Genomic DNA, 23,220 nt, shown 5'->3' on the forward strand with positions numbered 1-23,220 from the left:
CAGTCTGCCTCGCGAGAGGAAGCTGTCGAGAAGAGGATTGTATGTCGATCGATGCAGCACACTTCATGTCGATCGACAGGGACATCAGAACGTGGGCTGAGTATATTTCATGATCGACTGAAGCCCAGGAGTCACCACAAAGTTACCAAAATACCCTTGACGACCAGGAACCCTATTTATATTATTTCTAAGCCACTGTTGACGGCTACGCTTTCTACGCTTTCTTTTGATTCATTATTCTTAGTTGAGGAGAGAAGAGAGGAACTCCTTCAGAGTCCTCTTGGAACTCCTTTGGTTTTTATATCTATTCTATTGCAATTTCATCTACTCATCTATGATTTCTGTGACAACTATCATGTCTGAGTAGATCCACCTGTTAGGTTTAGGGTTCAGATAGATTATAAGGGATTAGCTCCAAATATAGAATTGCTAAGTTGTGGTATTAATCATTGAGACTGTCCTTAATGCTTGTTCTTGAGTAATTAACCTGAACTTGATCTTAGAATCATTAGGCACAAGCGAGAGCTTGGTCTCTTATTTGACTTGTCTTCTCTAAGCTAGGATTGCTAGATAACAGCGAGAGCTGGTTTAGAAACCCTAGCGAACATATATTCAACCCGCGCATTAAGCCTACTAGAAGCGCGTCGATCGTTATCCCTTTTGAATAATCGATCGACGGAGCGAAAGGTGTATCGATCGATACTCTTATAGAGTCATCGATCGACACTTTCTAATTGATCATCACGACAGGTGAGATCATTAGATCTAGTAATAGATAACCTATGCAACGAGAGTTGATATGTTATTCTTATAGTTGAGTTCTATAATATCATATTTTAGTATCTACATCATTATAATCCCAACCTGAATAGAAACCCAAGATCTTGCTACCATCCTTCCATCAAACAACTCTTGGTTACATAAGAACAACTGCCTTGTTCATTTTGCTTTCATTACATTCATATTTACTGCTTTATAACTGTTTGCCTAGTTAAATCTTAATATCTATAGTTTAGTGTGCACCCTAGCTCTCTGTGGATTCGATCCCTAAGTACTACAATCGAACCTCTTATTTGAGAGAGTAAGATCACTTGTTAGGGTAATTTGAGTGGTATCACTTAAAAATGCTTTTAGCTACAAGTGATGTTGGAAAAAAAATTGATTTGTAAAAAATATATGTCATGGATTTGTACACACAGACAAGCATGAACTATCTGTACACACAGACAAAAATGACGTTGTACAACCAGACACGATGAACACATTTTTAACAGTTGAACATGTACATATGGACAAACATTAACGACACTGTACAAACGGACAAGCATGAATGATGCTGCAAAAACAGATACGAAAAAACACATGTTTAAGTGTACAAATAGTTGCCTTTATGCATATGGTTTGTGTGTTTTGAGATAATGGAATTGTGTGTGCTCTGAACCTTCACAAACATATACAAGTGTAGAAAGTGGTCCATACATATTACTGATATCTTATACATTGAAAACTTGTGTACATAGGTGTATACATGTACAACTTCTTTTCTCAACGATTTTCTCATGCAGAACCCTCTTTAACAACTTTGTTACCACCACCTTCTTTTTCCATCCATCTTCTTACAACCACGTTCTCAACTCTATGTACGCAACTTGATTGTTATGATTCTTCAACTTGTTTCCTGCCAGAAAGAAGAGCATAGTGTGCCTGGAACATATCATAAGCAGTAAAACTTAATATATTTGGTCGCTAACATGTGCAGGGTTTATCAAACTCTCATTCATTTGGTTTACTAGAAAAGCTGTTTCCAAAGAAAAAAACCTTCTGGAACTATGTGAATCCATCCACATCAAATTTTAACAGTAGAAAAAATGAGAGGAGGAAAAACAGTCATAATTTGGAGATTAATAGTTAAATTATCAGACTATCAAATCTAAAAAACAACTACCGTCATGAACTAATGCTAGACACAATAATTATTAATCAAATGATCACAAACCATCGCATAAATGTTTGAATCATCATGGGTCCAAAGAAAAAAATGACAGCGACGAATAGTATTGAATTCTTACAGTTTGCTGATGACCAAATCTAAATCTGAAAGAGTAGCAAGGACACATATACACAGTGAGATAGTTCATCCTCTCTGTTTCTACACATCTCTATAGATTTCTAAGACTAATGAATCATCTAGATCTCTAAAAGACGAGTAGACAATAAGGTTTCTAGAATCGCAGATATATGGAATCAGAGATTTACATATGAAGCTAAGGAGCCTGAGCTCGAGTTTGTCAGGGAGCATGTCACCGGAGAAATCTCAGATGCAGGTTTAATTTAGGAGGAGATAACATTTAAGGTGAGTTTAATTGAAATTGATTGTTTGAACTGTTGAAATTTAATAATGAAGGAATCTGTAAAAAAGAAAAGGAAGTGAGAGATAAAGATTTGTGTGGTGGGATAAAGTACAGAGAAATAATTTTACGGTGGAGTTGTTCAAGAAAGAAAGAAAAGGAAGAAGAAAGATTGTAACTATTGGAGACCCACAATTATAATATTTTTTTTCATTTAGTTGGCAAACCTAACTAAAGTTGGACATAAAGTTAAAAAAAAAAGTGTCTAAGTATAAGAAAGTGATCTACAGTGATATTAACAAGTGCAAAAGTGACCTTGAGTGATATTTTTTCTTAATCAAAACCAATTATGATATCCAATTTTATCCAAATCCAAACCAATAATAAATCTCAAACCCAAATCAAACCATTTTATGTACAATTATATCTTTGTTATATAACTTCGTATATATTTACAAATTTATGAATTTAAATGCCACTAATCTGTTGTAAATAAACCTATATCATACATACAAAGTTTGTATTATACATATACTACTTTACTTGTGATTTTTTATTTACGATTTTGTGGTTTGTGTTTTACTTTTGCATTTAGAATAGATGTATATGATAATAGTTTTTGTATTTTAGAAATTTTGGGTTATGAAGGATATTATATTTATTTTAATTATTCGTTTATTTTTCTAACTTGTTTTTTTTATTTGTTGTCGAATATATTTTATGACATTATACTATTTTAGTTACTATCTTTCTTTATTGTTATGTAATTTATGCTGAGAACATATATTTATATCATCTTCGCATATGTATAACTAAACTTTTTATATTTTATTTTTATTAGTCTTGTTAGAGATTATTCATTTGTGTTAGCATGACGAATTTCATGATTGAAATGGTATACATTTTACTAAGGGGAATTACCAAATATGACTTAAACTTGATTTTAAATATAAAAGTGTACACTAAATTCAATCAAATGCAAAAGTAATCTAAAAATTTAGTGAAATTACAACAACCTCTTTATGAACCAAAAAAAACTTGTATTCAGTTTTACCATTATAACCTACCGTTAGAGAATACTTACAAAGTAGTATTCCCAAGGAAGATTTTTTGTCAGTTTTATTGTTCATTAGATTTTAAAAGTAATTAATAAATTTTATAAAAAAATATTTTCAAAAAGAAAAATCAAAATCACGTAAAAGTAAACATTTCTCAATGATGTAAATTTAATTTATCTAAAATTAAATTATTTTCAACATAGATGAGTGAATGTAGATTGGTTCATGAGTCATTGGTTTGGAGTTTGGTAACATATGTTATAGTATTGTTGGTATCTTTAAGGTTAGATTCTGAAATCTTATCTTCATTTTTTTTTCAAATTGAAATATATATGTTTAGTAACTATTTAATAGGGTCTGGTTATATGATTTTAGGGCCTGGAAGACTCAAAGAAGACTTAAAAAGAAGTCTTTTCGCACATCCCTCCTAAATTTTAGTAAAAGTTAGGGTTCCCGCCTAAAACTTTTAGAAGAATTTAGGTTTCCCGCCTAAATCAAAGTCTTCCACAAGTCTTCCAGAGGAAGTCTTCCGATGGATTAGATCTTAAAAATAATTAATAAATTTATAAAAAATTATTTTCAAAGAAAAAATTCGAAATCATGTAAAAATAAACATTTTTCAAAGATGTAAATTTAATTTATCTAAAATTGAATTATTTTCAACATAGATGAGTGAATGTAGATTGGTTCATGAGTCATTGGTTTAGGGTTTGGTAACACATGTTATAGTATTCTTGGTATCTTTAGGGTTAGATTCTGAATTGTGAATGTAGATTGGTTCATGAGTCAATCTATAGTATTGTGAATGTAGATTGGTTCATGAGTCATTGGTTTAGGGTTTAGTAACACATGTTATAGTATTGTTGGTATCTTTAGGGTTAGATTCTGAAATCTTATCTTCATTTTTTTTTCCAAATTGACCTTATATGTTTCGTAACTATATAACTTGATTTAAACACTTTCTAAGTTAATTTTAAGTTTAACAAAATATGTTTTTACATAGCTATTTGATTTTAGGGTCTGAAAGACTCACATAAGACTTAAAAAGAAGTCTTCTCGCACATCCCGCTTAAATTTTAGTAAAAGTTAGGGTTCCGGCCTAAAATATTTAGAAGAATTTAGGTTTCCCGCCTAAATCAAAGTCTTCCATAAGTCTTCCAGAGGAAGTCTTCCCATGGATTAGATCTTAAAAGTAATTAATAAATTTTATAAAAATTATTTTCAAAGAAAAAAATCGAAATCATGTATTAATAAATATATCTAAAAGATAGAAATTTAATTTTACAGAAATTGAATTATTTTTAAAATATATGAGTGAATGTAGATTATGTCATGATATTCTTTGGTTTAGGGTATGGTAACATATGTTGTACTATTGTTGGTATTTTTAGAGTTAGATTTTGAAATCTTAGTTGCCCCAAAAAAAAGATTTGAAATCTTATATTTTATTTAATTTTTTTGTTAATCTGGCATATATCTGTTTTGTGACTATCTAATAACTTGATTTAAACACTTTCAAAGTTGCTTTTAAGTTTAATAAAATGTTTTTTTGTATAGTTATTTCATTTCAAGGTCTAGAAAACTGTCAAAAGACTTCTAGAAGTCTAGGACGAATGGGTTAGAAGACTTCCCATGAAGTCTTCTAGTGTAATTTATTCTAGGTGAAAGTCTTCCAAACCGAACCGGACCTTAATTTTACCTTGAATTATAATATAACCGAAAATAAACCAAACTTTATTTAACCTAAGCCTAATAATTTACTAACATATAAATGAGTTTTTTTTAACTTTTTGGTGTTTCTAAGAAAAAGTTAGCAAAAACACGCGGAAGCCCTAGATGTTTCTCTGAGGCGATTTTAGAGGCGATTGTAAAGGCGATTTCCGTCGAAAAAAATCTTCTTTATCCTTTTCATCTTTGGTAATCTTGTTATTCTGGTAGATCTTGCTTCTTCGTCGTCGAGAGTATTGTCGTCGATTAAACTAAACCACTTGTTTTTTTCAGATCTAAAACCGTTTGTGTTGTATTCTAACTCCATCGCGAGTAAGTTCTTCCTCGTTCTTCCTCTTTACTGTCAAATTTTCATTTTGTTACTGAAATCGTTCGTTTCTCCGTCGTGACCTCTTCTTTCTTGTCGAGTTTTGGCAGATCTGTAACTGTAGCTGTCGGCGAACATAACTTCTCTGTTTTGGACCTCGACTTTTCCGCTTTCCGACGGTATGTTCACCCATTTGTTCGATGTATCATGGTTTCTCTTCAGATTTGACTAGTGTTCTATTGGACGACTTCGTGACGACTTCAGAAGACTACATGCTGTCTCGGAAGACTTGCATGAAGACTTCACGAAGACATCACGAAAACATAAGAAAGCAGACTTCACGAAGACTTTCGTAAGTCTTCGTGAAGTCTTCTGAGACATCATGAAGTCTTCACATGTTTGTTTGTTTGTTCTGTTTGTGTTTGAGGTGTTGGGTTTTTAATGTTTTGCAGGCTGTAAAATGGATTTACCAGAATTTCCTATGAGGTTGTTCACCTTAGGGGAAGAGCCCGTTCCAAGGAAAAGCATTGCGTATTATACTGATGACCCGAACATGCTTCCTTCTGTAAAGGCTGCTCTTAACGAAGATGAGTGGGAGGAGCTGAAGAATTCAAGGTTGGGAGTGTTCATCAAGTTTTGGGAGTTGGAATTTGGATGGGCGTCAAGGCTGGTTCATTATATGTTGTGCTACCAGTTGGATATCAAGAAGAAATATGAGCTCTGGTGTCTTGTTGGTCTACACCCGGTGAGATTTTCACTGATTGAGTTCGAGCACCTCACTGGTCTAAACTGTGAATATATTGAGAACTTGGATAATCCGGCTGTAGAGGTGACATATGAGTTGGCTCGTTTCTGAGAGTTAATGGATGTGGATATTGATGCTGGTCCAAGTACCTTGCAAATAATAACATCATGTAAGAGATGCGAAGAGTGGTCTCAGGATGACCGTATGAGCCTGGGATACCTAGCAATCTACACATGATACATTGAGTGGAAAAAATACTCATCCGCTACACGGGCGAACCCTGCGAGACTAGTGATGGATTTAGAAGAAATTGAGATGTACCCATGGGGGAGACTGGCTTTTAAAAGGTTGATGGACTCTATGAAGTGCAAAGATTTTACAAAGACTTATAACATAGATGGGTTTGTTCAAGTTCTCCAAGTTTTGGGGTCTACTTTGCTCTGCCCGACTTTGCTGCAGCCTTTGGGAAGCCCATACGAAACAAACTGAGTCCCCGTTTGCTGGCTTAAAAGGGACATAAAGGATAAAAATTTGTCAAATAGGGTATCACCACACAGGTATCACTAATAGTATAGTACTGATTATTTTTTTACTGATCAAAAGGGTGTCTAAGTTGATATTTACTTAATGCAGACTTGCGTGGTAAACTATGTGGCGAAGGAGATAGGTGAAATGTTCCCTCCATAGGACAATGAAGTTGGTGATGTGGAAGTTGAAAACTTGGTGAAGTTCATGTTTGCTGCTAAAGCTAATTGGAAGTGGACTCAAGAGTTTTGGCCAGTCAAAGGTACTAAGAAATGGACCAATCCCGTCTATGTGAAGCAAGAAGCTCCTCACCCCCATGTGAACAAAGAAAGAATAACTCCGAAGAAAGCTCGTAGAGAGGCATATACAAAATCTCTTCCATCAGAGGATCGTATAGAGCCTCCATCAGAGTCTTATGCCGTTAGGAATGGGCTTACGAAAGAAGAGATTGAACAAATGTTCAAGGAGATGACGAAAGTTATGACTGCTGGGTTTGGTGAGTGCGTAAAGGAGATGAATCTTCTCGGGGATATGATGGAAGCTATGGAGAAGAAGGTGAAAATGAATCAGAAAGGCACTCACTCTAATGAACTTCAACTCAAACTTTCAGACCCAAATAAGACTGCGCGTGAACTATGGGTTAGTACCAAACCCTCTTCCAAAATACGAGTGCTACAAAATACTAGGCAAAATACTAAGATATTGTAGGTGATTTAGCTTGTTTTGTATGAATTTTTGTGCTTCCTTATGTCAGAAATCTTGGATTTGGTTTGTTATATATGAATGTTTTTGCTTCCTTTAAGTGATTGTTGCATTTTTTATTACTGTGGTTATTATGTTTGGTACTCGTGTTGACATTCCCATTGTAATCGGAATTTCAGAGTGAGAGTGAACGAGGACAAACGAGAAAGGGAGAACACAGAACCCGCTGGCATGAAAGAACCAAGTGTTCTCATTATGGACAAAACAAAACCAACCAAATCAGATTTAAAGAGGGAGGAAGGAAGATGCATTGAGAAAAAAGATGCTATTAAAGAATATTGCCGTGCAAAAAGTGAACGATACAGGAAGCTTGCTGCGTCACAGCAATCTCCTTTTCAAGGAAACAACACAGCCAAATAGATCGTTCCAACCAAGAAGTTTGGTCATGGATATGTTCCATTTGCACCGGTTGACAAGAAGAAGGCTGAAGTGGTTCTTGAGTTTTTGAAAAAAGATTCGTAAGTCATGATATCTCACACATTTTGAAAAAAATGTCAAATTTTGATGATAGAGTTTTGTCGTTTACATGGACCATAAACTACATTTTGACAAAAAAACCTCCTAAAAGTCGAAGTTTGTGGTTTGCCATCCTCGGGCCCCCTGAAATGGGTCTTGAGCTCTGTAAGCCTCCTAAACACTACTTCTCAGACCAGAAGATTACAGGAAGACTTCCCGGAGTGTTCCTGGAGTCTTCATAAGTCTTCCTGAAGTCTTTTGTCTCTAAAGAAACGTTCTAACTTGTTATGATTTGAATGCAGCACATGGATGGTTTTATCAATTTACCGAGGCTTCGATATTCCGACCATCCAAGGCATTTTAGGTCGATGGGCTTTGCTTTCTTGATCATCATTTTGGACAGATGTGGATCGAGAAGTACGGGGAATTTAAGAGCTCAGAGCCCGATATCAATGGTTTAGGAAGAAGGCTCCCTGCCAGGGCATTTGATCATTATGCCGGCCTGGTTCCAAAATATCGCCAGTCAAATCTTATTTAGGGAAAATAGGTGAATGATATATATGCACCAATGAAATACAACAACGACCATTGGATTGCTATTTGGGTATCAATCTCTAAGAAGCACATCACCATCTAGAACATCATTCCTACTCATATTAAACATGCTCAACTCGCCGAGCGAGCCTTTTACCACAATGATCCCTTATTTGCTGGTTGAACTCGCTGCAACCGACGAAAAGCGAGTCAGATACACACTGGAGCCATTCACATATGAGAGAGTGAGAGCCGGAGTACATGTGGCACGATCTGGTGATTGTGGTGTGTACATCTTGAAGTACATCGAGAGCCATGCTCTTGGCATGTCATCATTTCCTCCTCTTTTTCTGATAAGTACGTCAAGACAATTAGGGAGAAGATGGCGATGGAGATGTTTGAACATGATTTTTGCTACCATCGCGACGGAGATGATGATGACTATGCCTGCTTGGATATGTACGAAGGAAAATGATGTGTAATTTGTACAAGAACCTTGATGCTTTTGTCCTCTTTTGTCAATTTTTGTAATCTTGTAGTACGTTAACAAGGTAGGATAAGATTAACTTTTTCTGTAACCTATCCTCGTACCAAACTAGCCTTGTACAACTAGTTTGGTAGTGCATCTAAGAAGAAATTTGTTCTATAGTTCATACCAGAATGTTCAATTGATAAGACAACAGATATAAGTCATAACACTATACATAAGTCAAAAAACAATAGATATAAGTCATAACAAAATAGATAACAAAGTAGATAGAAAGATAGGTGGAAGACTTCCAGAAAACTTTCAGACGACTCGCAGACGATTCTCAGAAGATGTACAGAGGACCAACATAAGTCAAAAGACAACATATATAAGTCATAATACAATACATAACAAAGCAGATAGAATGATAGGTGGAAGACTTCTGGAAGACTTTCAGGAGACTTCTGGATGACTTCCAGAAGACTTATAGAAGACGTTAAGAAGATTTGCAGCGAAGAAGAATTACAAAAGACTTAAAGAAGACTTTCAGAAGACTTTCAGATGACTCGCAGATGACTCTCAAAAGACTTAAAGAACATGTTGGTTGCAGTTTGGACGTGTATGACCAGGTTGTTTGCAGTTTGAGCAACTATAATCCTTGTGTAGTTTTCGCGACTTGTATCCTCTGAACCTGGATAGCTTCAATCAAGATTGTCATCTTAACTTCTTTTGTCAACCCAAACCACACTTTACATCCGGATGAAGACATTTGTGAATCTCAACTTCTCTAGCACAAGGATATAAGTTTTGTGAGTACCCTGTATACAAATTATCCCTTGAGTATAGCGGACACACAAGTGAGGCGATATGCAATTTAGCAAATGTTCCAGCTGCTATAGCATGTGAACAAGGTATTTTCTCGATTCCATAGACACCACATTCACACTTGATATGTTCCAAATCAACAATACAGTTCCGTCTACCAGCTGTGACAAAGAATTTCCATCCATCAATTGGTTGGAAAGACATAGTGTCCGCTATCGCTGACCGAATCGCCAATAAGCGTTCAACTCCCCGACTATTTTCAGATGTGAGATTCAAAGCATCTTGTAATACCCTGTCATCATAAAAAGAATTATTTTTAAATAAATAATTCAAATAGTTTATTTTGGAAATTTATTACGAGTTCGTAATTTATTTCTCGAAAATAAATTTTTGTGAAGACAAAAATATGGAGCTAAAGATGAGAAGCGGTTGATGCACTAAAAATAAGTTAGTAGCTTAATTGGATAATTAAGCTATTTGTTTTAAGTTGAAGGTGACCAATGATGTTGGAGTTGTGGTCACCAAGTCTAGATGGATTAATTGAATGTGTCAAGGGTGATGATAATTTAATTATCATGCACAGATGCATGCTACTGTGGTAAAAAGAGGAGAAAAGGAGAGCTACGTGGCTAAACAAGAAAGAAAGAAAAGAAATAATATGCTTACTCATGTTGTGATTATCACGTGGCCAACTTGGAAGCAAATGACTTAGCTTAGTCATTGTTTTGGAAACGTGGCCAATTTGGAGAGGAAGAAAATGACTTAGTCATTGTTTCTACGTGGTGATCAAAGAGAAATGATGGGGCAGCTGTCACAAACCTATTTACCTGGTTCCACTATAAAAGGAAGACCAGCCCCTCCATTTCTTCATCATTTTTGAACGTGACCAGAGAGAAGAAAAGAGAGCAAGAAGAGAAAAGAAATAAAAAGAAAAAGAAAGAAAAAGAGAGATAAAGAAAAATAAGAAAATAGTTTTAGAGAATTAAGAGAAGCAAAGATTGCGGGATTATCGATATAGAATTAAGACGAAGATTTGGAGTGAATAAAAAAGGTTTGGTCAGTTTCTGGAATCAAAGAGTCAAGCCGCATCGATTAATCACTGTGAGTCACGGTTAATTGTTTGTTAACAATTTTTTAATACAGGTTCCTGACATCGGACACGGTTCCTGAGCTATGAAAGCCAGACCGGTCTAGGTGTCAGTTTGTGGTTCTGGGGCTTGAGACGATGTTTGTGCTAAGTGGATAGCAAGACTAGTCTAACCACTCGGATTATTGTAATTGTGTGTTTATTATATATTGTTGGTATGTACGTAGCTCGTATTGGTACTGTTGTGTAGAATCTCGTAGTGGTTCTAGTAGTTGCAGATCATTGCTTCTTCAAATGATACCACTAAGCCGGTCGTGGTCCGGAAAGTGGTGGGCTCGGTTTAACTTGGCTTGATCACTAAGGCCGAGTGTCACACGTTGATGTGACAGCCCCCGGCGAGTCCGATAGAGGACCGGGGCACGGCGATTCCGATTGAGGACCGTGACCGGGCGGGATTCCCGAGCGCCTACGCCTTTGTGGTGTAATAGTGAAGGGATTGTCGGTGTCCCTTGTATGGAGGAAGAATGATTCTGTTGGACCCTAGGATTATATATATGCATTTTGATTTATTGTCATTGCTTTAATGCTTTGTTTATTAATTGTTGAACTACCCGTCTTGCTTGTGTTTGGGGTTGGGTTTAGGATAACGGGTAGTTGTATATGCTAGATTGGGAACCCTGGTTCACTAAGTGAAATTAGTTCGCTCACTCCTCACCATTCTTGCAGGTAACCAGTAGTAAAGACCATAGCGCTCGCGGAACTGTAGGAGCTGGTGTAGATTGGACATCTTTTGCTAAAGACTCGTTTCAAGAAATATGAATGTATGTTTTACTTTCGGCTGCGTCCATGGACCATATGTATAATATTTTGGGCTTGAGAACTCAATATAATATATATATGATATAAAGTATGTTTTATATTCGAGACGTGTTGAATCTGATATTAGGTTAGTCCGACCTAACACAACTCTATGACTCGGAACGGGTTGCAAAGCCTAAGACCAAAGATTAGAGGAAACGAGTTTTGAATGGATAATCTGGGTTACTTAATCTTATTTTGTGACTTGGAAAGTCTATTCTTAACCCGTTATAACATTTCTGGACTGGGCAGAGGAAGGTCTTTTGGGCATGTTTTATTTATTGCCTGACTGGCTGACCGATGTCTAAAAACGGTTTGGGGGTGTTACACATCTTCTCTCCTTTTCCAATACCACCTTCCCAGCTTCTCCTTTATAAACTCCAAAAGGAATGATATGAGAAATCCTCTTGTTGGCTTGAGTGTGGAGTTAATAGATTCAGCTATGTTGCTCGTTTTTAAATTGTACATATCTCCATGACAATGAACCCGTAACCATAGTCTCACGTCGCGTTCTCCAAGTATGTTGCCAGCGCCGGGTTAGCACTCTAAATCTCGTCCATGTACTGGTCGAAGTCATAAACTATATGAGCATAAGCAGAGCCTTTAACCAAGTACAAGAGATGTCTTCCTTTATAGTTCTGGACAATGCTCTGTTGAAGGTGATAATAACATATTCCTTGATTTCCCAACGAAACACCTTATCACATGCGTTTTATAGATGTGTGCCGGTCAGAGACTATCACCAAAGCATTCCCATCAGATATACAACTGCTCAATTTTGTGAAGAACCATTCCCAAGACTCATCATTTTCAGCATCTAAAATTGCAAAAGCCAATGAAAATATCTAAAATTACCATCTTGTGCAGCTGCAACTAGCATATCACCGCCATAGTTCTCACTTAGGTGAGTCCCATCTACCATAATGACCTTTCTCTGATACTGAAAACCAGTAATAGAAGCTCCAAAAGCTAGAAACAAATACTTAAATCTATCTTTATCATCAAGTTCTATAATAGTGGTAGAACCCAAATATGCTAACTTGATTTTCTTCAGATATGAAGGCAGCCGCTCATACCCATCTTTTGTTGTTCCTCTTACCAATTATTGGGCATATAACAATGTTATGTATGAAGTGGTGTAGTCTAGCGTCATTTCAAACATGTTCCTCATTGCATCTTTGATATGCTTTGGATTTAACCAATCAATGATTCCAACGCGATTTATGAAAAGCTTACCAACATACTTTGGAGTACAATGTTTTTGTTGAGCCACTCGGTCTGAAACCGAACATGTATGAGTCAGATACTTGGTTACCCAAAATGTTATTGTTTCATGTTTCACACTCGCTCTAAGCTTCCATCCGCACCCATCAATAGGAAGAAGAATTTCAGCTTCACTGTTGTCAACTACATCTCTGAAACGAGTGAATCTCTGCTAACAAAACTCTGGTTAGCATAGATACTGTCGACAATGCCACATTTGAGCTGCCTCCTTGACTAGCATATGTCGCCTTGAAACCCTCCAAACACATTTCATCTGCCTCTACTTCACCCTCAGCCTCATCTTCTACTTTTCCATACACACTGTAATCTACAAAGTCATCCTCATCTACTTTAGCAACATTGAGGAAATCAGCATCCTCCTCCTCTTCATCTGAAACTTCATTACCATCTTCATAATCTTCTTCTTCTTCTTCCCCCTCATCTGAGACTTCATTATCATATGTTTCCTCATCTGAGACTTCATTGGCATCACTAACAATCCTCATCTTTCCTCGGCTTGATACAGAAAGACGTACATCATGGGTTTTACTTATCTCGACCAAGTTCCGAACTTGTCTATCACTTATGACATGAATAGGAGGAGTATCTGGAGCCATTGGTTGCATCATTTCTTCTGGTAAATAGTATTTTAAATCTACAACCTCTCTGTTCATGTCAAGATTATAATCTTCTTGAGCCATTTCAACAAGTTCAACATGTGTAGAACCATCACTCAAAAAGAACATTCTTGCTCCCTTGACATTATCCACTACAAAATCCCAACAATTATGTCTGAACAACCATTCTCTATAGACTATAAGTAATTGACGATTCATTACAAAAGAAAATCAGATTAGAACACATTTGCAAACACATAACATCAACTTAATAAAACAAAATCATCATAGAAGACTTCATAAGAAGTCTTCTATAAGTCTTCTATGAGGAAGACTTACAAAAGACTTCTCCGTTTAGTTAGAAACATTATTAAACATAAGTGTTGGTAACTTCTTATCGCAAATTAAGTTATGTATTCCACTCAGTAGTCTCAATATTGACTAATAAACATGATTTAACAAGAAAATATTAAAAACTGGTTTTAATTTTGGAGAAACTTGAAGTTTAATAAAGATTTACGTAGAAGACTTCAAAAGAAATCATCCATGGAAGACTTCTTTGAAGTCTTCCATTTAGGTCATTTTTGCAATTGAATATTTACGAAGGAAGACGTCTCAAGAAGTTTATTCTACAGAAAACATCTTGAGAAGTTTTTCTTTGTAAATATTGGCTTACTTTTGATTTTGAAAATATTTCGAAACTGCTAGAGAAGACTTCCAAAGAAATATTCTCGGATAAACATGTCAGTTTTACAATTGATCAAAGTTTGTCAGAAATTTGATTTTTTAGAAAAGACTTCTCAAAGAAGATTTCTTTACAAGCCTTCCGAAAGTTTTTTATTGGTCTATTCTATGTCGCACGAAGTCTGTTGGATTATTTTTGTAATTGACTGTATTTTATTTTTCTAGAAAATATGTTTTTAGAAGTCTTCTCTGACAGCCAAAAATTTGACCAAAATCCGGAATAAAACTTGAGAGGACTTCTAAAGAATAGAATGGTGAACAAAAAATTAAACAAAAATGAAAAATAGGGTGGAGACGCTAAATGCAAAACCCATAAAACAATTAAAAACTCCGACTGTGATATCCAACGGAAAAATATTCTCCTTTGACATAGTCGAAAAAAACTATTCTCAATACCCTACCAAAATTCTAACTACCCCACTTTTTTCTCATATTTATCTTCTCCTTATTACCCTTAATATTATATTATTATCCCACAATCGCGGTCCCCACATCCCACTCACAATATCTTCTATTTTTTAAAAAGAAAAACGGATTCCACTTTCCTCATAAAATCCCAATTTAATTTGCAAATCTAACAGACGGACCCCACAACAATCCACCTCTCTCCTTCCCACAGCTGTCCCTCTTGTCTCCTTTCTCCCATCTTGCTCTCTTTTTCCCAACCACCATCGAACATCTTCTCCCCTTCTTGATAAAATTGGCGATTTTGAAGCTTTTTGAGGTAAATTCATACATTTTTTTCACGAAATTTTCATAATAATATACTACTTATGTTCTATGTGTTATGAGTAACGAAAAATATAAAAGTATTGCTGTAAAAATCTTGAGAGTTTTCAAAGAAAAATGAAAATAATGTTTGAAGAAGATTTTGTATTATTCTCTATTTTTAACACGGTTTTGAAAAAAAAACATGAAAATGGTGTTAGACGATAATGTGGGTTGTGTAACACGTTATTAGTTGATTAAAAAGACTTAAATCGATGAGAAACTAAAGTTTTAGGTAAAAATGGAAGTTTTAGGTATATTGTTATGAAAAGGGATGTTTAAGGGCGATTTTGTATATTTCTTCTTATTTTGCACTGTTTTAAACCATAAAATGCATTACAATAGTGGTAGACGATATTGTGGGTTGTATAACACCCTCTTGGTTAATTAAAAGTGTTAAATCGACAAAAGCAAAACTTATAAGAAACTGGAACTAGTGGTATTACTAAATTGATGCTTGTATTACTTGTATTAATTGTGTTACTGTATCGAATATGTACCAAACATCTTGGACAACTTAAATTCTTTAAATGGTTAACTAATCATAATTTATTTTTTCCAGAGAATTCTATGGCTTCTCCTATTACAATCATATGTTTTGACTATGGAGGAAGTTACATCAAGGATGGGGCTGAGATTAAGTGGATCTCCGGAGAAGATCAAATCCACACTCTAGTGATGAAAACATATGTGGAAGAGGTTACATATTCTGAACTGGTCAAGTGTATATGCAGAAAGATTAAGGCAAATGTAGATGGGATGGTGAAGATTAGTTACTTTCCATTGATATTTTATTCAAACAAGCCATCATATATTTGGTGTGATGAAGACGTTTTGGGTTATCTCATGCAAGTAAATCATGATAAATGTAGAAGTGTTTTATATATGGAGATCAGCAGTGACATGGATGCTACATATGGTGGTATGCCGCTTTCAGGAGATGATGGAACTGATGAAAGCTATGTTGGTCAATCTGATGGTGAGGATACATATATTGAGGAAGATGAGACTGATGAAGATGAGTCTGAGGAAGATGAGACTGAGCAAGATGGAGATGAGCAAGATGGAACAGATCAGGATCATGAGATGGATGGCATGGTCACGCTTTACACAGCTGAACAACACGAAGACTTTGAGTTGCATGAGAATTTAGAGCATGGGTATGAAGGAACAGAAGTCAGAATAGAAGTTGAAGCTGCAAGAGCGGGAGTTGAAGCCACAACAGTAGTAAAAGAAGAATGGGATGATGGTCTCAATTTGGTTAAGAGTCAAGAATTCAGAACTAAGACAGCCATGCAAGTTCTAGTTCAGAGGGGTGCGCTTAAGAATGGTTTTGAGTATGACACACTTAAGTCCGATACTGGGAGATTTGTGGCAAGATGTCGAGGAGCCAAATAAGGTTGCTAGTGGTATTTGCGTGTAGCAAAGCTTAAGAATTCATATCTTTGGACGGTTATAACTTACATCAAGTCTCATACATGCTCAGTGGTAACTACAAGTACCCTTAGAAATAGAAGGAGAGGCACATCACATGTTGTTGCATCTGTTTTGGGTGAAGAATATCCCGGTAGATATGACACACCAACACCAGCTGATTTGATCAGTATGGTTATACACAAGGTTGGTGTTGATGTATCATATGCCACAGCATGGAGAGGAAAAAGGATGGCTGGTAATGAAGTGCAAGGTACTCCGGAAGAGAGTTTTTCTTTGATACACTCCTATATGCACATGCTTAAGTTGAAGAATCCTAACTCGGTAAGTTATGTTGAAGTGGATGCGGCGAAAAGATTTAAGTATCTATTTTTCGCATTTGGAGCTTCCATAGAGGGGTTCGTAACGATGAGGAAAGTTATCATTGTGGATGGAACACATCTTAAGCATGTTTATGGTGGAGTTCTGCTTGTTGCGACGGCTCAAGATCCTGATCGTCACCATTACCCTATTGCATTTGGTGTAGTTGATGGTGAGAAAGATGAAAGCTGGATGTGGTTTATGAATAATTTGAGGTCAGTGATATCAGATGTAGACGGATTGGTGTTTCTTTCGGATAGAAATGGGAGCTTGATCAAGTCAATACGTGAGGTGTTCCCAACGGCCGCACATGGGTATTGTATCTGGCATTTGTCTCAAAATGTCAAAGGACATGTATTCAACAACAGAGACGTTTGTGCAATCAAGTTTAGAGAATGCACATATGCTTATACAGTGGCTGAGTTCGATGTTCTCTATGCTGATATTTCTAGAAAGTATCCTTCTGCTGCCGAGTATCTGGAAAAGAGTGTTAAAGTGGGAAAATGGGCAAGATGTTACTTTGAAGGAGACAGATACAATGTTGACACGACCAATGCAGCAGAATCTATCAATGGTGTTCTTCGGGAAGCGAGGAAATAATTCATGCTACTGATGATTGATGTTATCATTAAGAAAATGGCTGAATGGTTTAACAAACATATGAAGAAGGCAGCCCAAATACAAGCCACGAAGAAGCTTGTGCCTACAGTAGAAACCCAGTTGTCAAAAGATGTTTGAAAGCGAGGTGTTTAGATGTGGTTGAGATAAACAGCTTTCACCTTGAGTACAATGTCAATGGTAGTGACGGAAAGGTTTATACGGTTGATTTGGCAAGAAAAATGTGCAGCTGTGGGTGCTTTGATATAGACAAAATCCCGTGTGTTCATACATGTGCTGCTGCCAAGTTCTTGAGCGATGGAACGGACCTCCATCTACAAGACTTTTGTTCGGTATACTATACGGTGGAGCTTTGGGCGTTGGCATACTGTAGTATGATTTATCATATGCCACATCAGTCTGAATGGTTTATTCCATATGAAATTAGAGCACTCAAAGTTCTTCCTCCATTATATGAAAAAACAAGGACCCACTCAAAAGCAAAAGTTTCTATCATCCGGAGAATCTCGTGAACATGGAAGAGGGCGAGGAAGAGGAAGGGGAAGAGGAAGGGGAAGGAGCAAAGGAAGGAGAGGGAGACGTTTGTATGAGTATTTTGAGTGTGGAAGTACTTCTGCAACTGCCGAGTAGCATGGGACTCTTGTGATTTGAACTATGTGTAATATGTGTAATCTGAACTATTAGGAACTCTGGAACTACTATGTGTAATGTGAACTACTAGTACTGCTAGAACTACTATGTGTAATGTGGACTACTAGGAACTACTTTGTACTACCCTGAACTACAAAAAACTACTCTGTATTACTATTTCTTATGCATGTTTCTAAGAACCTTAATTTTCTTCTTATTATTTATTTGTAAAAGATGTATCTCGTATATTACGTGATTATATGTCCATGCATGTCTTTATTTGTCAAAATAGACATAAAATACTCTTAAAATTTCAAGTTGTTAGAAATTTTCTCATTTCAATAGAAAACACTCTTATACTTCCTAGTTAATGTCTTGATGGGAAGGTTATCATGAGATGAATTTCAGAAAACACATATTTTCTGAATTTGTTTTCTGCCAATGTGTTATATACAGTCTAAAACTGTCTAAATATATTGGTATTACTAATTAATTTAGTTTAATGACTTTGTATTACTAAAAAAATGTTATAATTTACAAAAAAAAGTTACAATGAAGAGTGAAATATTACTACTACCTTGAGTACTACTAAGAGTAAGATAAATATTACTGCTATGTTTTAGACGTGCCATATATATATATATATATATATATATATATATATATATATATATATATATATATATATATATTTTACAATGTGTTACACGTTTTAGACATGTCTTAGGTTTATTTTTTTAATTTTCATGAAGTGTTGACAATTTTTTTTGTCTTAGTAATACCTAATAAACCTAGTAGTACAAATTTGCTTTCTTAGAACATGGATTGCCTTGTCTTCAATTAGACCAACCCTGCTTCAAAACAATCACACAACACAAAACATCCTACATAAGTTTTACAATACATAGCATTCAAGTTTTACAGACCAAAAAATAACATAGCATCATAGATAAGTTTACAACAAAGCCGAGATAAATATTAAACATAGCATCCTACATAAGTGTTCACTAAGCCTCAGTTCTAGGCTTTTTCCTGCGCCCTTCAATCTCATCGGTGTCAGCTTCGGTGAAAGGAGAGGAAACCCACCGTGATGGTGCACGTGTCCTTGCTGTCTGTTCTGGCGTTGTGAACTTCTTTGGGTCAGTAGACTTTCTCAGTTTATCCCTCGTCTTAGGACCATTCTTCCTCACCGCCTATGCTTCACCCCAATACGAGCAGGATCTCCCTCATCCGTCTCATCAACAGCATGAGCTCCCTCATCCGTCTCATCAACAGCAGGAGCTCTTTCATCCGTCTCATCAACAACAAGAGCTTCCTCATCCGTCTCATCAACACCAGGAGCTCCCTCATCCGTCTCATCAACACCAGGAGCTCCCTCATCTCCAACATCATTGCTCTTGCAAAGCGAAAGAGTCCACTGTTGTTGTGTCTCTTTCGCTTCATCCCACGAAAGAACAAATCTCGTACGTGGTGTCCATTCCGCTATTGATCTATTCGTGGCTGCCTTAGTACTACCACGTGGTAGTGTAGGAGTATCCTTGGGTTCCTTTTCAGCCTCCTTCTCGAGTTTCTCATCCTCCTTTTCTGTTTCAACCTCCTTTTCCGTTTCAGCCTTCTCTGTTCCAATCTCCTTCTCCGTTTAAGCCTCCTCTGTTTCAACCTCCTCTTCTTGAACTTCATCGGTCACTTCAAATCGAGCCTTATTGTTCTGGTCAGCCTGCTCTGTTTCAACCTCCTCTGTTTCAACATGAGCTTCAGCCTCAGGTTCTTTATCTTCCTCAAAACTTTTATCTTCTTTCTGAGACTCTTCAGCTTGAGCTTCAGCCTCAGGTTTTTTCTCTTCCTCAGAACCTTTATCTTCTTTCTGAGCCTCTTCAGCTTGAGCTTCAGCCTCAGATTCTTTCTCTTCCTCGAACCTATATCTTTTTTCTGAGCCTCTTCAGCTTGAGCTTCAGCTTCAGGTCCTTTCTCTTTCTCAAAATTTTTATCTTCCTTCTGAGCCTCTTCTTCACTCACTTTCTCATCTGTTGGGTTCACTCCATTGCTGTTATAACGCCCATCATTCCAGAAAGTATCCAAGGTTTGGTACTCAAAACTATCAGCGTTCTCCTTCTCTTTCTCATGCTTATTCATTTCTTTCTCAATGCCATCAAGTCTCTCCTCCAATGTCTTCTTCTTCTTGGCCTTCAGTTTTAAATGATCTTGCGTCCGCTCAATGCCCTCAAGCCTCTTCTCCATTGCTTTCATCCTCTTAGACCTTCTTTTTAAAATAACATGGCTCTTCTCCACCACACCAAGCTTATTGTCCATTGTCTCTACCTTCACAATCACTTCACTCAAAGAAGCCATCAACCTCTCTTCAACCTCTTTCAAAACATCCTCCAAACCATGATCAGAGGAGGATGCTTCTTCATTCACTTTCCCTTTTCCTTTGTCTTTTTTCTTAGGAAACTCCCTTGCAGCCACATCTAACTCATAGAGTCCTTGCTAAAAAATAGGCTTCTCCTTAACAGTCAGCCATGTGCTCCACAAGTTACTCACTCCTTCATTTTCATAGTCTGACTCCCCTTCCAATATACGTGCCATGAGAGGTTCCTCATCAACACTTGGAACCAAAACACTATTAAAGACCTGAAAAAATACCAAAACAATATCACACACATATTTTAACTCAAAACACTATTTATTCCGCTCACTTAATAAAAAAAATAATATTCAACTCATACCGTAGTGTTTCCAAGCGTGTCGTACAAATCCTGGAGTGAATAACCTTTCATGCTGTTACTTTGGAACCGCTTCTTGCACATCCTCGGGCAGGAGCTGAAACAGCCAGCTACACGTTCTCTGAATCGTGCATTCAGAGCTAAAATACACTCAAATTCCAAGATCTTAATGTCAAAACAAAGGAGTCAGAGCTGATTCACAACACAAAAAGAATTATATAAAAATGTAAATTTACCTCCAAAGGAACTATGAACCCGGGAAAGTTGACATTCTTCTTAGGTTCCTCTTTGAGTTGCTTCATCACGTGATTAATGGACCCGATCGCATCATCGAACGTCAAGCGACCCATGGAAAGGTTTTACAAATTTCCACATCGTTGACGACTCTTAAAATGAAAGAGTCGAATGGGGCATTGTACCTTGCCTTCGCTCTGATAACCGTGCCTAGGAAGTAGAGCACCGCCATCCTGAGTCGATCCCCACACGCACTCATACTCAGCAACTTCTCTCTCACAGATTCCATTGTTATCTCCTTATGCGAGCCAAAATGCCTATCTACAAAAGCAAATCTCCCCAACTTCTTATAATTGGTAGTCACGGCAGTCCAAGCCTGAGATGAGTGCATGCTCTCTCATTGAATACCGGATGGGCACGCCATTAACCGCAAACCAAGCTGTGTCCTCTACTTCGTGTAAGGGAATCGTGCGCAGTAGCAGCGACCACATACCCAGCAGCCTCAAGTTTGGTTCATCCGGCATGTGGAAAATGTGGCAAAACTGAGGGTGGTTTTTGAACCAATCCAACTCGGGCGACTCATCCTTGGGCGTAAGCTTCTTCAAGAGGTTCACTGTTCCGCTCACTGAGCATTTGCTCGGTATCTTACACGACTTGGTGAATTTTGTGTTCTTGAAGTATAGTTCATCAGGTGGCAATGGTTGACATTCCTGCAAACCACAATAATATATTAGCACCTTATTTATTAATCTGTCCTAGTAAAACCAGTAATACTAGTAATGCACCAACAATTCTAAAACCAAAGAAATGTTTTTGAGAATGCATACCAGAGATGTTGCAGAATGATGATCAGTCTGATTCTCGTCTGAAAGCCCTTCTGCTACTGGAGGAGGGTTGTGTTCGACAACCTTTTCTCTTGTGGAATTGTTGTTTTTTTTCTTAGTCTGCCTTTTCCCTCCCCGCTTACTACGGCCTGTCATTATCTTAATCTCCTGAATATACATAAACAACAAATATTTAATAACAACAGAAGCTAACAAACCCATTCAATATCCACAAAACAAATCTCAGAACAAAACTTTTGATCTCCATAACTTCAATAGACAAAGATAAAACAACTTTTATAATTTTCAATAGGCAAAGAACAAAACGATTTTACCATTTTCAATAGATAAAGATAAAACAATAGACAAAGATAAAACAATTTTTACCATAATCTCATAACCATTCTCCTCCTTAACCATTTTTACTACTAGGTTTTCAATTAAATTACACAGAGAAAACAATTTTTATCAATACCAAATCGATTCAACAAAAGAATAACTTTAAAAAAAAATCTGATTCAAAATTAAAATTCCAATTCCTTCATTTCTTTAAGCCAAACAAGCACACATTATATATTCCAAAGAAATCCACATCAAAACCATTAGAATCTATGAAAAAGACGTTACCTTGCCGACAATGGTTCTCGAAGCAGAACAATAGGATGAAAGGAAGCTGATGCCGCTGGATTTGATGATGAATAGGAGAATACGCGGTGGATATCGGTGGGATTCGGTGGAATTCGGTGGGATTCGTCGCTGCCTCGAGTTCGTCGGATTCTAGGATTTCGAGTGTGATTTTCGATTTGGGGGAAATGAAAGACTAAATGAGAAATACTTAGGAGAGAAACTGAGGGTTTGGTTCTGTTTTGGAGAGAGATACGGGAAAAAACAGAGGGTTTGGGAGAGAGACAATTTGTAAATAATAGATTTCATTAAGGGCGATTTTGTTTTTTACCAGGTTTTCGATGAAAATATGTTTAAAAGTATAGTTCTTTTATGGGAAAATTCCTTAAAAATACACAGACTGAATTTCTTTTGCTAAAAAAATACACGAACTCTTTTGGCTTCCCAAAAAATACACAAACTAATTTTGATTGTCCATAAAATACACGAACTTTTGAATTTTGAAGGTTTCACACCTCGATTTTAACGGTGTAAACAGTGACTAACAGAATAGTAAGACGCCGTTAACTCTGAATAAAAAGTTCATGTATTTTATGGACAACCAAAATTAGTCCGTGTATTTTTCGGGAAGCCTAAAAAGTTCGTGTATTTTTTCAGCAAAGGAAATTTAGTATGTGTA

At 36.6% G+C, this 23,220-nt stretch overlaps 3 protein-coding genes and 1 long non-coding RNA gene across 5 annotated transcripts; 2 read left to right on the top strand and 2 right to left on the bottom strand.

Moving 5' to 3' along the window:
• Positions 1–1,251: 1,251 nt before the first annotated feature.
• On the bottom strand, positions 1,252–2,562 carry LOC130508752 (uncharacterized). The gene is made up of 2 exons (XR_008942922.1): positions 2,257–2,562; positions 1,252–1,704 (listed from the first exon to the last, which is right to left on the bottom strand). It is a non-coding gene; the product is annotated as an uncharacterized LOC130508752 (long non-coding RNA).
• Positions 2,563–10,420: 7,858 nt separating this feature from the next.
• Positions 10,421–18,473, top strand: LOC130508434 (uncharacterized). 2 transcript variants are annotated; one of them, XM_057003953.1, is made up of 3 exons: positions 10,426–10,858; positions 11,571–11,665; positions 15,657–18,473. In XM_057003953.1, exon 3 carries the CDS (start codon positions 15,665–15,667, stop codon positions 16,490–16,492), a length of 828 nt encoding a protein of 275 aa, XP_056859933.1. In that variant the 5' UTR covers positions 10,426–10,858; positions 11,571–11,665; positions 15,657–15,664; the 3' UTR covers positions 16,493–18,473. The 2 variants fall into 2 exon arrangements, with proteins under 2 accessions (XP_056859934.1, XP_056859933.1); XM_057003954.1 differs by lacking the exon at positions 11,571–11,665 and having other exon boundaries at positions 10,421–10,858.
• Positions 16,760–17,488, top strand: LOC130508543 (protein FAR1-RELATED SEQUENCE 5-like). Its single transcript, XM_057004104.1, has one exon. The coding sequence runs from the start codon at positions 16,760–16,762 to the stop codon at positions 17,486–17,488; it is 729 nt and encodes a 242-aa protein (XP_056860084.1).
• Positions 18,474–19,322: 849 nt separating the features above from the next.
• LOC108833044 (uncharacterized protein At3g43530-like) lies at positions 19,323–22,337 on the bottom strand. Its single transcript, XM_057004105.1, has 8 exons — positions 22,305–22,337; positions 21,921–22,085; positions 21,587–21,803; positions 21,223–21,414; positions 20,863–20,999; positions 20,678–20,767; positions 19,922–20,623; positions 19,323–19,766 (listed from the first exon to the last, which is right to left on the bottom strand). Exons 1-8 carry the CDS (start codon positions 22,335–22,337, stop codon positions 19,323–19,325), a joined length of 1,980 nt encoding a protein of 659 aa, XP_056860085.1.
• Positions 22,338–23,220: the final 883 nt, after the last annotated feature.

The sequence above is a fragment of the Raphanus sativus genome, chromosome 2 (assembly GCF_000801105.2).
Source record: "Raphanus sativus cultivar WK10039 chromosome 2, ASM80110v3, whole genome shotgun sequence".
Classification (NCBI taxonomy): Eukaryota; Viridiplantae; Streptophyta; class Magnoliopsida; order Brassicales; family Brassicaceae; genus Raphanus; species Raphanus sativus.

Bases quoted from the DNA above. Each gene is read 5' to 3' on its own strand.
- LOC130508543 (XM_057004104.1), top strand. From the start codon at position 16,760: ATGGCTGGTAATGAAGTGCAAGGTACTCCGGAAGAGAGTTTTTCTTTG.
- LOC130508434 (XM_057003954.1), top strand. From the start codon at position 15,665: ATGGCTTCTCCTATTACAATCATATGTTTTGACTATGGAGGAAGTTAC.
- LOC108833044 (XM_057004105.1), bottom strand. From the start codon at position 22,337: ATGGTTAAGGAGGAGAATGGTTATGAGATTATG. The intron at 21,415-21,586 runs GTATGTGGTCGC...TTGCTTTTGTAG, and splicing joins ACCAAACTTGAGGCTGCTGG to ATAGGCATTTTGGCTCGCAT. The intron at 19,767-19,921 runs GTTTTGAGGAAG...TAAACGGAGAAG, and splicing joins GTCTCAGAAAGAAGATAAAA to GAGATTGGAACAGAGAAGGC.